At 48.2% G+C, this 17,673-nt stretch overlaps 1 protein-coding gene across 1 annotated transcript in view; it reads right to left on the bottom strand.

Moving 5' to 3' along the window:
- Positions 1-865: 865 nt before the first annotated feature.
- The window catches only part of LOC309439517 (histamine H2 receptor-like), a gene marked incomplete at both ends in the record, with an annotated part of 33,010 nt that continues 16,202 nt past the window's right edge, over positions 866-17,673 (bottom strand). Inside the window, 6 exon segments of the mRNA XM_082052184.1 lie at positions 866-1,541; positions 3,235-3,411; positions 8,695-8,983; positions 9,113-9,140; positions 9,142-9,186; positions 9,188-9,236. Of these exon segments, the coding sequence (XP_081908310.1) occupies positions 866-1,541; positions 3,235-3,411; positions 8,695-8,983; positions 9,113-9,140; positions 9,142-9,186; positions 9,188-9,236 (1,264 nt within the window).

Here is a 17,673-nt window from a genome sequence, read left to right as displayed (position 1 = left end):
AAACACACACATAATAATTCCTCTTCACATCCACTGTTTGGCTGGTGTTGGTCACCTGTATCTCCCTGGGCATTCGGTGCTCTTGGTGTTACAGAGAAACGTTTCAGCAAGTCTGGCTCACCTCCTGGGGTCTGACACAGAGAATATTCCCTTCCAGAATCAATAAGAAAACTCACAGATAATTCACAGAAAGCCACTGAAGCCATTATCTTAGATCTCACAAACGGCAGCCACACTGTCTAAGCACATGGAGCATTTCTCCTGCCCGTTCCTGTCTGCTGGTGAACTCATCCTATAGTTTCAATCTCTCTGAACCCCTCAGTATTTCAGGAGCGAGTGAGTTGAACCCTGAGCAAGAGCCCAGGCTGTGCTGGGCCATGTGCTGCCTTTGTGAAGAAGTAGCCTCTGCTCTTTGGCCACATCCCTCTTGCCAGCTCCCGTACACAGACTGACACACACGGACTTATTAAAGCTGGTCAGATTTGTAATGTAAGCCGCAAAATGAGGGCTACAGTGGCTTGATAAGAAAGAAATACTGTCTCAATTTAAGTTGTAGATCACCGGGTTGTACAAAAAGACGAGTTCACATTATCATACTGATTAAATTTGTCTTAGGAAGTGCTCATTAAAAAATAATTACCCAGGAAAGAATTAGCTCCATTAGTTATAACAAATTGCCCCTAAAATATCAAAGTTCCTCTTTTGTAAAGCTGTGGAAGATGAAGAAATGTATCTTTGTCGTATGCCCTGAGCTGGAACAGTTCCAGGCCTTCCTTCCCCTATTTTCCTACCCATTATTTTTCTGTGCAGATGTGCTCTGGCACTTTCTGTATCACCACCTCCAGCCACTGATTCTGCATCCCTCCTACTTGGGTTTGCCCTTCAGGGCACCGTTGGGCACTGGCACCACAACGCTGTATTCTAGGTCCGGAGCAGTCTTGGAAAACGTGGCTATGGAAACCATGTCTTCTCCAATGTCCACCTGAGACCTGTGCCTGCAAACAAGCAGCTTCTTCAGGGCCCGTTGGAAGTCCCGGTTCAGGAAAGCGTAGAGCATTGGGTTGATGGTGGAGTTGCAATACCCTAACCAGGTGATGATCTTGAAGGCATCAACCAAGACCGTGCTGGTGGAGTCAGTACCTCTGGCAGCGAGCCAGACGTTCAGGACAAAGTACGGCAGCCAGCACAGCACAAAGACCGAAATGATGATGCTGATGGTCCGCGTGGCCTTGTTCTCCAGCTGGAGATGGTTCTGCCGCTTGCTGTTGGGGTGGTAGTGAATCTCCAGGGTCTGAGACACGATACGAGTGGCTTTCAGCCGTGAAGCGCGGTAGATGAAGAAATACATGCTGCACATGACCATGAAGGGCACAAAAAACGCCAGAGCAGAAGCCACGATGGCAAAAATCCAGTTGGTGACAAAGATGCATTCTCTGCCTGCATCGAAGTCCACCCCGGGGATCTCGTTCCAGCCTTGCATGACGGGAAGGAAGGAAATGAGGGAGGAGTAAACCCAGACCATGCAGGTCATCACGATGCATCTGCAAAAGAGACCGGGAGAGGATCTGAGTTATTTTGAGTTGAGAACACCCAGTATGATTCAATCCCCAGGGTAACCCAGTGGGACAGCACTGCTCTGCAGTCCCACAGCGCTTGGACAAGCGTCCAAGCAGCAAAAAAGCTGCGGTGGAACAAGTTCATACGTAAGCATCTCTAACGACTGGGTGATGGAGTCTGTGGTTTTCGGAATCTGGGTCAGTGTAAGGGGTGCTCTGAGCTGCCCGAAAAAGTGAGGAGGAAAGCTTTTACAGAGGATTTTTGTTAATATTTGAAACAACAGCATGTAGATTTTTCTGTTTTGTGTCAGCTTTAACATCTGGCCATCCTCTGAGGAGCAACAGAGGTGGAGCTGATGGACACCAGATCCTCAGACCATTGCGGCGTTTGCTCCGCGACATGGTGTGCTGTGCAGCCCCCTTGTTTCGGTAACTGCCTGCGCTCCATAAATCATAAACATCCCCAAAAGAATCACAGAATGTCAAGGATTGGAAGGGACCTCAAAAGCTCATCCAGTGCAATCCCCCTGCCGGAGCAGGAACAGCCAGATAAGGTTACAGGAAGGTGTCCAGGCGGGTTGGAATGCCTCCAGAGTAGGAGACTCCACAACCTTCCTGGGCAGCCTGGGCCAGGCTCTGGCACCCTCACTGAGAAGAAGTTTCTTCTCTAATTTAAGTGGAACCTCCTGTGTTCCAGTTTGAACCCGTTACCCCTTGTCCTATCATTGGTTGTCACCGAGAAGAGCCTGGCTCCATCCTCATGACACTCACCCTTTACATATTTATAAACATTAATGAGGTCACACCCCAGTCTCCTCCTCTCCAAGCTAAAGAGCCCGAGCTCCCTCAGCCTTTCCTCACACGGGAGATGCTCCACTCCCTTCAGCATCTTTGTTGCCCTGCGCTGGACTCTCTCCAGCAGTTCCCTGTCCTTCTGGAACTGAGGCGCCAGAGCTGGACACAATATTCCAGATGTGGTCTCACCAGGGCAGAGTAGAGGGGCAGGAGAACCTCTCTCGACCTACTAACCACCCACCTTCTAATCCACCCCAGGTACCATTGGCCTTCCTGGCCACAAGGGCACAGTGCTGGCTCATGGTCATCCTGCTACAAGCCTGAACCCGCCTTGTAAAGCAGCTGCAGCATCCTCCCTGCCCACCCTCCAACAGCTTTCCCCACCCTGCGGTCCTCATCTCAATGTTTCAAGTGAAACCATGACAGGAGCTTAAGCAACTCACTGTTTTCTCTGCATTTTCACCAGAAATACTATTTCAGAAAGCCTTGTGAGCTTACAAGGGGGAAGACTACTGCTACATGCATGCTTCTGAGTGTCATTTCCCCTATGCCTTGGGGACATTCCCATGAAATGCCTGCAAAGGGAAGAAGCTGTAGGCACAAATCAGCCCACACCACTGGCTTCTACCCCATTTTGCATCCCATCCTTAGCTCAAGAAGCGCTTTCCCAGGAGCACCATCAACCCAGCTCAGCTGCCTTCTCCTTTTCTCCTGCCCCACATTAAAAAAATCTGCAGAGTTTTAAATGGTGCAAAGATCCTTCTCCCACATCACTCTGCTTTTGGGGAGCACCTTCCAATAGCTCATCTGGTCCCAAGTCAATACAGGCCATGGCCCAAGTGACAATGGGGAGGGACCCAAAGTGAGGAATGATTCCACTCACCTGCCACGGGACATCCTTTTGGAGTAGTGGTACGGGGTCACCACGGAGCAGTATCTGTCCAGGCTAATGAAGCACAATGTGACGATGGACGCGGTGCAGAACATGACGTCGAAGGAGATCCAGACTTTGCAGAACAGCTTCCCGAACAACCACATCCCCGTCACCTCGTAAATGATACTGCCAGAGAAAACGAGGAGAAACCAAAGCTGGAAGGACTGATCTCACAGAATCACAGAATGTTATGGATTGGAAGGGACCTCGAAACATCATCCAGTCCAATCCCCCCACCGGAGCAGGAACACCCAGATGAGGTTACACAGGAAGGTGTCCAGGTGGGTTTGAATGTCTCCAGAGTAGGAGAGTCCACAACCTCCCTGGGCAGCCTGGGCCAGGCTCTGGCACCCTCACTGGGAAGAAGTTTCTTCTCAAATTTAAGTGGAACCTTTTGTGTTCCAGTTAAATTTGAGAAGAAACTTCCCAAAGTTTCTTCAAGATTCCACTGAGATAACATCATATTTTAACGTGGAGGTGGTAAAGATGTGCAGAATAGGGACGCTCAGTTGGACAGCAGGGATTCAACCTCAAAGTGCAACCCAAGGTAATAACCCACAGGTGGGACATGACTGAAGAAAACCAAACCTGCGCTTCTTGCCTGCACTGTGTTATAGGGAATGCCTTCAGAGAGCTGCTTTGTGCCCTGACCTCTCCAAATTCACACCTGCATGATTTGTTTACTACAATTTTTCCCGTGCCCTACGAAGCATGAGGTTTTACGATTTATCCTCAATTCCTGGGGCATGGAGGATGCTCCCTCCTCCAAGAAACTCACTTTTCATCCGGTCTCATGCTTCAAAACTGAAGGATTTCAACGCCTGGGTTAAAAAAAAAATCCTAGGAGGAGGCCTATGCAGCTTGTACATTATGTAGCCCATAAATGCCTCAGCAAGGTAAACACAGCAGCAAAAGACAGACATTATGCCAAAATGTTTCCTAACAAAGTCAAGAGGGGCCTGTAAGAAGGGAGCAGCGAATGAAGGAACATATGGCAGCTGTAGGAAGGCTGATGCATGTTTCTATAGCATTCAGTTAGATGCCATTCGCTTCCCCTTTGTTCCACCAGCTTTCTGCCACTCTCGGGGTGCCGCCGAAATAACCATTGTGTGTGAATTCGATGTGAAAGGCTGAATAACTACCTAGTCCTGCAAAGCTTTAATTATCCTGTAACTTCACAGTTTGCTGGTCAAACACAGTGCGAGCAGGGCTGCTGCGCCAGGCGGGCTCTGCCGGGGCAGCACGAGTCAGCTCCACGTCACAGGAGCTGCAAACCAACCCCTGCTCTGCACCTCATTAGCAACAGCTCATTACAATGACACCTGAAGGGTTTTTTAGAGCGTGACAACCGCTGTAGGTGGGTACAGTGCTGCTGAAGGGCTCCAGCCCTTGGCAGTTTTTTATTACAGAATCATATAATTTAATTTCATTTTTTGGGCAGAAGTTTGACTCACTTTTTATTTTCTACGAGCTTATTTTCATGGAATCTTTTTGGTTGTAAGAGACCCTCAAGATCATCAAGTCCAACTGTTAACCCAAGACTGGCACTAAACCATGTCCCTAAGAACCTCGTCTCTGTGTCTTTTAAACCCCTGCAGGGATGGTGACTCCACCACTGCCCTGGGCAGCCTGTTCCAATGCTTCACAAACCTTTCTGGGAAGAAATGGTCGTAATATCCAATTTAAACCTCCCCTGGCACAACTTGAGGCCATTTCCTCTTGCCCTATAGCTTGTTACTTGGGAGAAGAGACCAACACCCTCCATGCTACAACCTCCTTTCAGGTAGTTGTAGACAGCGATAAGGTCTCCCCCCAGCCTCCTTTTCTCCAGGCTCAACAGTCCCAGATCCCTCAGCTGCTCCTCAACACACTTGTGCGCCAGACCCCTCACCAGCTCCATTGCAGGATGCTATGCAAGAAACTCAAGCAAAATGTTAATCTACAGCAGAACCTGTCCCTACACCAGGGTGGCCTCCCTATGGAGGGTCCCCCTGTGCACACATCAGAAGGTTTTGTGTCTCTTTTTCTAGACAGGAAATTGAGACACACAGAAGTTGAAGTGTGGGTCCAGCAATGGGCTTGGGTTTCTTGGTGTCACTCCTCACAAATCCTCCTTGTCTCCAGAGATGCTGCAAAGCCTGTGGTGTGAGCACCATGCCCTTCCAGACGATGCTGCTGCCAGGGACAGCCCTGCAGACAGACCCCAGCTGAGCAGGTACCTGGCTCTCATCAGCACACATCTGGTGGGATGCACCTCGCCCAGCAGACGTTCTCACAGCACAGGGTGCTGGATACCAGTTCCCACGTCTCTGACGCAAAACGTCTCTGCAGCCTGGGAACGATGCAGGTTAAAAAGGAATCATGAAAGGAACGCACAGCGTGAGCAGAAGTGAAGTCACCTCTGCTTGCAAAAGAAAAGAAGAGCTGAAAATATTCAGCCTGGAAATACTGAGCCTGAAAATGGCAGGGCTGGCCGGACTACCCAGGGGACAAGCTAAGCCCAGCTGAACTGCTCCTGCAAACAAGCTAAACCTGGAACACAACAGAAATCTTACAAAATTAAAGCACCAGGCGACAACCTTGTTTTTCCTTCCTACCACAAAACCTCGTTTTCTGAGCCAAACTGGCTCCTAACGTCATTTATTTTCTTCTTTGGCATGTGCCAACATGCCCACTGAGGAGCAAACTGCAATTCAAAAGAGCAACACAGGTACAAAGTTGAGATGGTGGGACAGATCTGGACCCAAAGCCAACCAACCCCCAGTGGAGATGCCAGGGCCCGTTCCTCACCACACGGGCCACCAAGAGCTGCAACGGCTTCACACCAGGTGATGCTGGGGCATTCAGGAGAGGCACAAAGCATCCATCACGCCCTGCTCTTTGCTTCCATTCATAATTATTTTTCGTTAAGTAAGACATCCCTCTCCTAAGTGGGTTTTTTTCCTCTCTGGCTGCATAGCGAAGCCTTTGGTTTTCATGGAAATCCTTAACCCCTTGTAATGCCCTCTACAATCCTTTGATAGGACAAAGGGTTATCGTTTTAAACTAAAAAATGGTAGATTCATTCTAGATCTAAGGAGGAATTCTTTTTACGATGAGTGTGATGAAGAGCAGGTGATGCTGTGCAATCCCAGAGAGGAGCCCTTGGGACTGGGAATGAAAAACTCTCATTTCTGTGCTTAACAAGAACATGGAAAGGGAATGAAAAATAGCCCAGGGAAATGCCAGGTAGCAGAAGGAATGTTGCTTTAGCTCATCTTTGGTGCCTGACACACTGTTTTTCTCTTTCTACAAGGCAGGAATGGTCTGCTGCATTCTATTGCAGTGACCTCCTCCACATGGTGGGAAACACTGGAGCTTCTCTTGGGAAAATAAACAGTGTGTGCTACTGTCAACGGGAGCACACGGATCATTTCTGCATCCCCTCCAGGCAGGGCAGGGGGATTGTTTTGCAGAGCAGCCCAGCCCAGGCCCTGCACACTCCACCATTCCCAATTGCAGCCCAAGTGGTCAGGGAGACCTTATTGCAGCTTTTCAGTATTTAAAAAGGGCCAATAAGAAAGATGGGGACAGACTTTTTAGCAGGGCCTGTTGTGACAGGACAAGGGATGATGGTTTTAAACTAAAAGAGGGGAGCTTCAGGCTGGACATGAGGAAGAAATTTTTTACCGTGAGGGTGGTGAGAGCCTGGCCCAGGTTGGCCAGAGAGTTGGTGGATGAACCATCCCAGGAGACATCCCAGGCCAGGCTGGACGGGGCTCTGAGCAACCTGAGCTGGTGAAGATGTCCCTGCTCATGGCAGGGGGGGCACTGGATGAGCTTTGAAGGTCCCTTCCAACCCAAACTACTCAACAACCCAAACCCCCAACATCAGCAACAGAAATCTCCTGGTTAAGTCACCATCCTCATTCCCACCAACTTTGACAGGGTAGGAGAGGTTGGATCATCATCAACTAAGCTGCAATCCAAGCAGATATTTGTAGCATCGGGTGGAGGGGAGAGACAGGTGAACACAGACGGATGCTTCAGAACATGAACTTAAAAATTCACCGAGCTTAGAATTGGAATTGGCAGTAACATTTTCTAAAGGGCATCATTAACTGCTTTTTCACCTGACATAACTCAGTTTGTAATTGCTTGCTGGGAAAATACCTTTCAGTGCCAAATTCGAAAGCGTGGGCAGTCCTGTGAGGACTTAAGCACAGAATGTAAGAAGAGTTCAGCTTCTTTATATCACTCCAAGAACACTAAACAGCGTGCAGCCCCATGCTCTACACAAACCTACAGCCATTTTACAGCATTAGACGGCCAGAAATTACAAGTAAACTGCTTTATGGATTTGTTTTACTATGTTTTAGCCAGGTAATGAAGCTCCTGTAAATATAAATGTCAAGCACTGAGAAGTGGCCTCTGAAGTGCCTCTTCCTTCACTAAATATAGGGAGAGCCTAAATTACCCTTTTATACTAAAACAAAATCCTTACATTTACACAGGGAGAGTGGAGATGGCCTCTGTGCCCAGTTCTCAATGCCCAGTGCAGCCCATTAGGAATATAACAGGAATATAAACAAGAATATAAATAGGGGAAAAACAATTCCCCCAAGTGCAGCGAATCCCATTTGTTATCCCACTGCAGTTCTTCTGGTCTCTTTATGCAGGCAAAAGTTTTAGTGTGCAAGGTTGCCAGCCTTCCCCACAAGCTCCACCTGTACATGGTCTGAACCAGAAGGAACCATCAAAATTCTGTGTTTCACCGAGAATATGAAGAATAACATCTCTGCACTAGCCTTTCAAGTTCAGTAATATGAAATAATCCATTTTCTTATACTAGTAAAGATCTTTTTCGCTTCTCCCTCCAACTACCAGAAAAGAAAAGGCACAGAATTTAACTCCGCTATTTCAATAGTCATTCTCGACTAAGGAAAATTAGGAGAAAACATACTCGGTGATTTGCTCTGTCTTTGAAACACAAGCAGGATCAATGCAGCCATTGCACTTAATGCTCACACACCAGTGGCAATCTGCATCTCGCACTCCCCAAACACCCAGAGTGTGTAAAATCATCTAGCAATCATGTTGGCCCCATGTGCAATGCAGAGATAGTCCTAGAAGAGGGGACTCATGGCAGTGGAGCCACCTGAAAAGCTGAGATCTCGTTCAGACCAGCAGCCAAGAGGAAAAATACCCTTGGGAAAGTCTCTCTTCGTTCATTATAACAGGATCTGTTATAAAGAGTAGTGAAACTGAGGCACAGAAGCACATATAATCACCGACCCACAATTAAGCTCTTTGTAAAGCCCAGCCTAAGCACAACATGTGAACTAAGCCAGCCCCATGGCTGCGGAGCTGGAAGAAATGACATTGCGTGGACACACCACCTTCTCATCCCAACTTACGAGCATCTCTTACCTAAAGGGCATGACCAGACAAGCTACGAGGAAATCTGCCATAGCCAAGGACATGATAAACATGTAGGTGACGGTGCGCAGCCTCTTCTCCACCACCGGGCAGATGAAGACGATAGTGTTTCCCAGGAGCGTGATCAAGTCAATGAGCGTTAGGATCAGCCCGATGACCACCTCTTGGAGACCGATCCCCGCCAAGTGGCCACCTCCTTTCACAAAGGAGGAGGCAGCGGAGGAGAAATTAGAGAGCCAAGATTCATTTTTGTCCATCAGCATCTTCTCACTGTTAAAATCTGAAAGAGAGAGGGAAAAAAAATATATAATAAAATCTATAAGGACTTTGATGCACACGCCTTGGAGGTCTGTGCAAGGAAGTACAAAGATAATGTTTCTGCTTCATCTACTTCAAGAAAAATCCACACACCCTGCTGTGCCTGTGCCATCACTGTCCCATGGTTATCAGTCCATTAGAAGTGTCTGAAATCCCGAGGGTGAGCATAAATGTGCAGCACTGGCTGAAGTCCTTCATGGCAATTAAAAGCCCTCCTGTGAACAAAAAAATGCATCGTCAGGTGAAGCACGATACAAAAAAAAAGCGCTGAGAACAGAGAGAGAACAAGAAAGCAACTGAAAATGAAAATTAAAAAACTAAAGCAGCTTTGCTGAATCCCACTGAACATGAAACTGAACACGTCACGTCCACAAAATATGAACACTAAATATAGGGGGTGAGGCTAGATGACCATTAAGGTTCTTACCACCCCAAACCATTCTATACTCGTTACCTTTGGCACCCACAGACCAGGTGAGGCTGCTTTGCCCAGGCTGGCTGCTTTCATAACCCCACTGTTCAGGATGTGCTCTGCCCTGGGTTGTCCTGGGACCTTTTCAGGCTCTGAAGTTAAGAGGTTTTTGTCACCGCATGGGAAGCTCCATCCCACACCCGCACGGCCACACAGAGCTGCCGGCAACCATGCAGGGAGCTCAGAGCAAGGAACTGAGGCATCTCAGGTACAGCAGTGACCTCTGACTCATGTCCCCTTCTGGGGAGAGAACATTCCCAACCCCGTAATGGGGGACTTTTCGGTCGAGGAAATTCATGTGTCCACAGCTCAGTTTCCACACTTTGACTGAGAGGTGTCACAGGCACCTGGGAAGGTGGGAATGATGCACTGCGAAAATCCCAGCAGTTCAAAATTCACTCATCTGGCTAATGGAAACACAAAGACGAAATCTGTGGGGAAAATAGAAGTATACAAGTATTTCCAGATATCAAATTGTTATATTTGAACACAGGCACTTCTCCTAAGACTTGGTTCTGCTTCCACAGCACCCTGAGGTCCATCCCACATCCCCAGGGCATCACTACTGAGTGCAGCATGAGAATAGGTCAGGACAAATGTCCACGTAGTCCAACATGTCTTATCTCACACTGGCCAAACTTTGCCTCAGGAGGGTTATAAGAACAAGCCAGAATGTAGCAAAATTTCCCCAATGTCTGTTTTTCCTTCCAGCAGCCTATGATCCACAATTACCTCTAAAGTCATTTTCAAGGACTTGTAAGTCATGAAGTTGTCCTGCGCCCCTTTGGCTCATGCAAACTTTTAGCATCCATGACCTCCTACAGCAACAACCTCCACAGCCCAGCGATGCACCATGCACAGAAACACCTCTTTTTGCTTGTTTTCAACCTGTCACCAGCTAGTTTAATTTGGTGCCCTCTGTTCCTTGTATTGGAAGACACATCACGCACGCAATCCCCATCCACCGTCTCAATGCCACTGGTGGGCTCTTTAACCTCTGTCACACCCCCTGACCCCCTTGTCATCTCTTGATCAGGCTGAGGAGACTTCACCACCTTGCTCATTCCTCGTACAGAAGTGTTTGAGGTCACCGGACCATCCCTGCTGCTCTTCTGAGCCTCTGAGATGGACCAAAACTGCAAACAAGCTCCAAGAGCTAAATATGGATTTATATAAGGGCATAACAATGTTCTCTGTTTTGTTCTGTTTCCCTTTCATAACAATCCCTAACGTGGTTTGCTGCTTTTGATTGGCACTTAGCACTGAGCTGACCTTTCCACAGGACTGCCCACCACCACCCAAAGATCTCATTCCTGAGCACTAACAGTCAGCTCAGAAACCACTGATTTAGACAGGAAAATAGGATGAAACGAGGGAATTAGGCTCTCTCCATCTTCCCCAACTCCATCACTTCACCATTGCATTTCTTCTTCCATTTTAATGCTTATTGAACCTCATAAAAGCTTTTCTGCAGTTCTTTAATTCAGGCCTTATCCTTCATGTCCTCATTAAACTTTGTTTTGCCTGAAAATAAATACCACCACTTCATGACTTACAAGTTTTCCAGTTAGAGATTTATCGAAGCCCGTATATCCCAGCCCCTATCCCTGTATAGAACGTTGATGACCTCTTCTCCACATCATAACATTCCTGCATTTCACCTTTTAGACAACTATTTATTCACACAAGGAACCTCCTTCTTAACTCAGAACTATTAAGTTTCCTTAAAAACCCTTGCCATGAGGGACCATTTTGAAAATATTTCAGAAACCCAGGCACACCACACCACTGAGGTGCTTCTCATCCGCACACTTGCTGTCCTCTTCCAAGCCCTCCACACAACTGTGAGGCTGGGCTGCCTTTTGTAAAAGCAACACCGGCTTTTTCCTTGGATGTAATTGTGTATTACATGCACAAATTCATCCTTCAAAATCCTCTGCTCCCTCCCCTGACTTCTATTTACCTGCTGGATTTCACACTTTAAGTTAAAAAAACAATTAAAGCTGTCTAGAAAACATTAAGGAGGAAAGTGCCTCCTCACCAGAGCTGGGACTTGCTGACCAAGACCTGAAACTCCTCCAGCAACGAGAACAAGCAGGTTTGTTGGACACCAAGCTCCATGGCAGGCCCCCGAGCAGATGCTGCTAAAAGCCTACAGGGTGTCTTAAATACATCAGTCCTAATGAAAACGGTCCTTGGACAACACTTCACATCCTGTTAACACCCCATAAAAATAAAATAAGAAATCCTGTCTCCAGCTCTCATGTTATTGACAGGAAAGAGGATAATCTAGGACATTCTTTCCAACAGCCCCACTAAGGGTGTCAACAAATTGGACGAGCTCCTGCGGAACAGTTTGATTTCAATACAACCACATTTTCTGGCAGAAGAATTGTTCAGCCTGTTCTCCTCCCTGCATGGTCCGCACAGATGGCACAGCGACCGCGGGCTGGCAAAACCACGTGGTGACAACACACGGCCGCACAGCCAGCCAAGCTACAGAACCTGCCACCACAAGGTCTGTTGCATGGTCCATGTCCATCTTCCAGCTCATCTCGTCATCTGCTGTCCCACAGCTTCTGGGAGATGCTGCTGTCCTCATATCTCCAGGGCCTCTGCAAAGTCTGCAAACAGGCCTCTGATTTCCACCCCAAGTTGGCCCTAAACCAGTTTAAGCACATGAACATCACCCACTCAGCCCTGTGTTCTCCTAGAAGAGCATGCAGCACCAAGAATCACAGAATGGTTTGGGTAGGAAGGGACCTTAAAGCTTATCTAGTTCCAACCCCCCTGCCATGGGGGCGACAACTTCCACTGGACCTGGTTGCTCAAAGCCCCATCCAACCTGGCTTTGGACACTTCCAGGCATGGGGCATCCACAGCTTCTCTGGGCAGCCTGTTCCAGAGCCTCACCACCCACACAATGAAGAATTTATTCCTTATACCTAATCTAAATCTCCCCTTTTTCAGTTTAAAGCCATTACCCTTGTCCTGTTACCATTTGCCCTGTAAAAAGTCCCTCTCCAGCTTTCCAGTACCCCCCCTTCGGCTGCTGGTAGGCTGCTATATAGACTCCTACGACATGAACAGCAAAAATCAGGTTTACTCAATGCAAATTTCTTCTCCTTTTTTCCTTTGACCTCACAGATGAGAATGCTGGATTCATTGTCTGGGGGCTGTAGATGTAACACTGAAACCAGAAGGTTTAGAAGTCACATCTTCCTTCTCTCGCAAACAATGACTGTGCTCACACAGTTGTTCAGTACGCATCAGCGTTAGTACAACTCTAATTAAAGCAGATCATTAGTTACACAGCATTGTTCTGGTACCAATCTGTGAACACACACTGCACTCGAACTTCAAGTAGAAGTAGGACACAGCTATTAAGAGTTCATCTCTGCACACTGTGCTACTCAAGTACCACCTGAGCCACCAGCCTGGGATAAAGGGTCTTTTCAAGTAAAAAACTACCAGCAGGTTGCCTAATGCAAGATACATCTAGGAGCATAACACACCATAGCAGAAATACAGCAAACAAATGTGTTCTCTCTCAAGAAACACCACAGAAACTCTCTTGCATCACGCTATTTTTTCATCAATGCAAGGAGAGATTGTGGGGCTGGAAATGAGACTCTCCTCATTCGACCTCCACAATTTCTCCAAAAACCCAAATAATTCAGCAATAGGAAGGGATGATGGATGCTTGAAACTTCGGGTTCAGATTCAGGGTGCAGACAACAGGGTCCTCTGCTCCTGGCTCCTCTCCAAGGATCCCCAGGCAGAGAGTCCCTGGAAGCTCAACCTGTGTCACAGCTGAGCACCCAAGCTTGGTGTCTCCCATCCTTTTCACCTCTGACTGGGCAGCCAGCACCTTCTCTCTTGCTAACAAATGCTATTCCTGAACCATCTGGAGAACCATTAATACAGGAAAGTAGGGGATGATAAAACCTTAACATCTCTGCAGAAATCTTTGGGACAAAGTGAAATGTGCCATTCTTCCCAGGGATGTACTTCCACAACTTAAATACTAGAGCTTTTAAACTCTCTTACGAGCTGCAGCAGCTCATGCGGTTACACTGCTGATACACCACAGTATCCTTTAACATCAGTCCTTCAGCTCTTCCTGTAAGGAAGCATCTTAAATCAATGGGATTAATACCCAGTTGTACCACGATGTGGGATCATCACAGGTTTCCTGGAGATCTGAGATGCTTTAGGGTTTGCATTGTTTTTATTTGGACATTACAGTTTTGCTTCCCTTCAAAAACCGATGGGCTAGATTCTGCTCTCAGCCAGCCTGAGCAAAGCAGCTCCATCTTTTCAGCAGTTTTGCTTTAATGTACAGAAAGTTTGACCTAATTTATTCAGCAGACAAATCCCAAGTAAAAGGTTAATTTCATCCCTAAATAGCACCTTTTGATGTCAGAGGAGGGAAAAAAAAAGCTCTGCAATCTCAAGGCTGACTGCACTTAGAGGAATTATGAAAATTGGAAATAGATTTGCTGCCAGACTCTGCACCTCCACTAAACCAAACACAAACAAGTGTATGACAGCATGCCCCAGAACACAAAACACATTTCTCTCCTTCTTTCTGCCACGAGTTGAAACTGCAGCAGCTCAGTAATTTGTCAAACAGTGCATTGCTCTGCATGGCTGGTGTGGGCTGATAAAGGAGAAGGAACATCCCTGGGGATGCTGTAAAACATGCATTCAAGGAGGCCACACAGCAGGAGAGCCTTTGCACTGACTTTCCTTCTCTCTCTCCCTCCGACTTTCCCATCTCAAGAGCAGCGTTTCTCCAAGTATCAACGTTTTCTTTCCACCCCCAAATCAGCGCAGAACAACTCCTACAACCTCTCCGACAAGCGACCAGCCCCAGGTCTGGAAACTCAGCAGAAGCAAATGCGCTACCCTTACCTTCAAAACTGATCTTTGAATGCAGCCGACCAGCTCGAAGCAGCTCAGCAGCAGCGATGAGCCAGGTAAATGATGCTTTTCTCAGCAGCAGAGTCACGGGGACCCAGGGCAGTTTGTGGGGTTCCCATGGAGCTTCTCCCAGCCTGACTCTGGGATGGTAGTTTCTGCTCCAATTCAGGACGTTGAACCCGCACCTAAGAGACAGCAAAGCAATTTGACCTTTGAGATCTCCCTCCCAGCGCAGTGCATGCTCTTCCACAGCAAAAGCAAGTCTATTGCAACCCCTTCTCCGAGGAGGAACTGAAGCACGATGGCAGCAGTGTAACTCAAGGCAAAGTTAAACCCGCGCTGCAAATGTGGGAGTGCTCGCTGGCCTTAGGGGGGCGACTGAGTCAGGGTTGCCAAACCCCAACACCCAGGGGACAAAAAAATCCCCCGAGCTGCAAAAACGCCAACCCCTAAGGTACAAAACCCCAGCCCTGGGTGCCAAATGCCACCCACCGGGGGTTAAAAACCCCAAGCCCTGGGGGGCAAACCCTCAATCCCCAGGGAGGCAAAACCCCCAGCCCCCCAAGAGGGCAAAAGTCCAATGATGCTGGAGGGCACAATACCACCCCCGGGGAAAGGGGAGCCTGCCCGGGAAAGGGGTCTGCCTCGGTGGGAGGCAGTGTCTGAGAAGGGGATTATTCGGGGGGTGGGTACAGGACCTGCCTAGAGGAAGCCCGCTGGAGAGGGGAATGAAGAGGGGGCGGGGAGCCCTGCCCGGGGAGGGGGATCGCAGGACGTGCCCCAGGATGGCGAGGGGGATGCCGGCGGCACTTACCGGCAGCGGAGCGGCGGCTGCATCCGGATCCCGTGGGACCGGCAGGGGGGAGCCGCCCCGCCCCGCTCCCAGCCGGGAGGCGTTCCATCCCTCCGGGCGATCCCCGCGTAAACGGTGCTTTGTATTTATTTATTCCCTGCGTTCAAACCCGTCCTTCTCAACACACAGCAGCTGCAAATAATATAAGCGTGACGTTGGACTAACGCCGGGGAGACCTTATTGCAGCTTTTCAGTACCTAAAAAGGGTCGGTAAGAAAGATGGGGACAGACTTTTTAGCAGGGCATGTTGCTATAGGACAAGGGGTGATGGTTTTAAACTAAAGGAGGAGAAATTCAGGCCAGAGCAATAAGTTTTTGACACTGAGGGTGGTGAAACCCTGTCCCAGGTTGCCCAGAGAGGTGGTGGATGAACCATCCCTGGAGACATCCCAGGCCAGGCTGGACGGGGCTCTGAGCAACCTGATCTGGGTGAAGATGTCCCTGCTCATGGCAGGGGTTGCACTGGATGAGCTCTGAAGGTCCCTTCCAACCCAAACTATTCTATGAGTCTATGATTCCCTGTTGCTAAAACCAAAGGCATGTCTTGTTCATAAACTAAACAAAATACTAAAAATTCCCAGACTTCAGTGCTAGTGCTAACAGATTCCTACAGGTGAGATGTTAACGGCTCAGCCCCTCTTTGCCTTGCCATGGAGGATGAGTCAAGCTCGGTGCAATGAGATGGTGTCTGTTGGGCTTTGGAACAGAGCTGGTCAGGTTGGAAACTGGTCACTGGGTTGTTGAGGCATCTCACTGAGGAAATCCCGGCTAAATTGCCTGCTTGGAAAGCAGAGGTCCTCCCTTCATCTGCAGGTCTGGGCTTAGAGCAGTGACTGGCACCTCTTGGGCTGCTCAAGGAGCTGATTCATCTCAATGGTCTGGTAGCAAATGAATTAATCACAAAAAGGTATAAAAAACTGGTTGTGAGCTTGGCTGAGTCTCACACACAAAGCTGGGAGTGTGGAAACCTCATCCACAATTTCTGTCCTAAAAAACCCCCCAAATCACATCCAAATGCATCACCTCTGCACATGTGCTTGCCATCACCAAAAAGTCCCTCCCCTTTCCTACGTTTTTTTCCAAAGACTACGGTTTTGGACTGTGGCTTCACTCATGTCACAGAATGAGTGGAATGCAGCACCTCAGTTATGCACCTCTTATGTTATGCTACATTAGATGTTATGTTACATTATGTTATATGTTACATTGTATCATATGACATATTATATTTTCACAGTATTTTCTATTCTTTTAGTAATGTTTAGATAGACAATATGGAGTAAAATCACAAAAATGAGAAAAACCTTGACATGTTAAATAATGTCTACTTTACCTGTTGCTTTTTACAGAACCTTCCTACAGCACACTTCTTCCCCCTCCTCTCTCTCACTTGAAACCGCAGTGCAAATACAGTTCGAAAATCCCGCCAGCCCTCGCCTCTGTCTCTAAATGAGCGCTAAATGAGCGCTAATTGCTCATTAGGGAGGCGGGGCCGGTGGGAGCCGCTGCCGCTGTCCAGGGTCCTGACGGGTCACGCCGGATCCGGATCGGCCTCGCTCGGGCACCGCGATTCACCCTCGCTGGGGCTTTTCTTTGTCTTCATGTAACCTACGGAACGCTCTCAGGCTCCAATGACGGAGTTTTCACAGAGTAGAGAGTATAAAGGCCTGCAGTTCTTCAAGCGTAACAGCACTTATCCCCCAAAACCTGACAAAGAAGACAGGTAACAGGAAGGAGAAGAATCACATAATGTCAGGGATTGGAAGGGACCTCGAAAGATCATCTACTCCAATCCCCCTGCTGGAGCAGGAACACCCAGATGAGGTTACACAGGAAGGTGTCCAGGCGGGTTTGGATGTCTGCACAGTAGGAGACTCCACAACCCCCCTGGGCAGCCTGGTCCAGGCTCTGGCACCCTCACTGAGAAGAACTTCCTTCTCAAATTTAAGTGGAACCTTTTGTGTTCCAGTTTGAATCCACTGCCCCTTGCCCTACCATCGTTTGTCACCGAGAGTCTGGCTCCACCCTCATGACACTCAACCTTTACGTATTTACAAACATAATGAGGTCAAGAAGAAGGAGAGGAAGGAGAAGAGAGAGAGAAAAAAAGGGAGGGAGGGAGGGGTTTGGACAAAGTGCTGCAAATGCTGTGTCAGTCATTCATTTTAATGTCATCTGTGATCGTTATCACCTGTCAGCATGTCACAAACAGTCAAAAACACAGAACAGAATCACAGAATAGTTTGTGTTGGAAGGGACCTTCAAAGCTCATCCAGTGCCCCCCCTGCCATGAGCAGGGACATCTTCACCAGCTCAGGTTGCTCAGAGCCCCATCCAGCCTGTCCTGGGATGTCTCCAGGGATGGTTCATCCACCACTTCTCTGGGTGACCTGGACCAGCA

This window comes from Streptopelia decaocto (assembly GCF_964273445.1).
Source record: "Streptopelia decaocto genome assembly, chromosome: 4".
In the NCBI taxonomy this organism is placed as follows: Eukaryota; Metazoa; Chordata; class Aves; order Columbiformes; family Columbidae; genus Streptopelia; species Streptopelia decaocto.
Note: the sequence above shows the minus strand (reverse complement) of the source record. Positions and strands in the feature narration are given on the sequence as shown.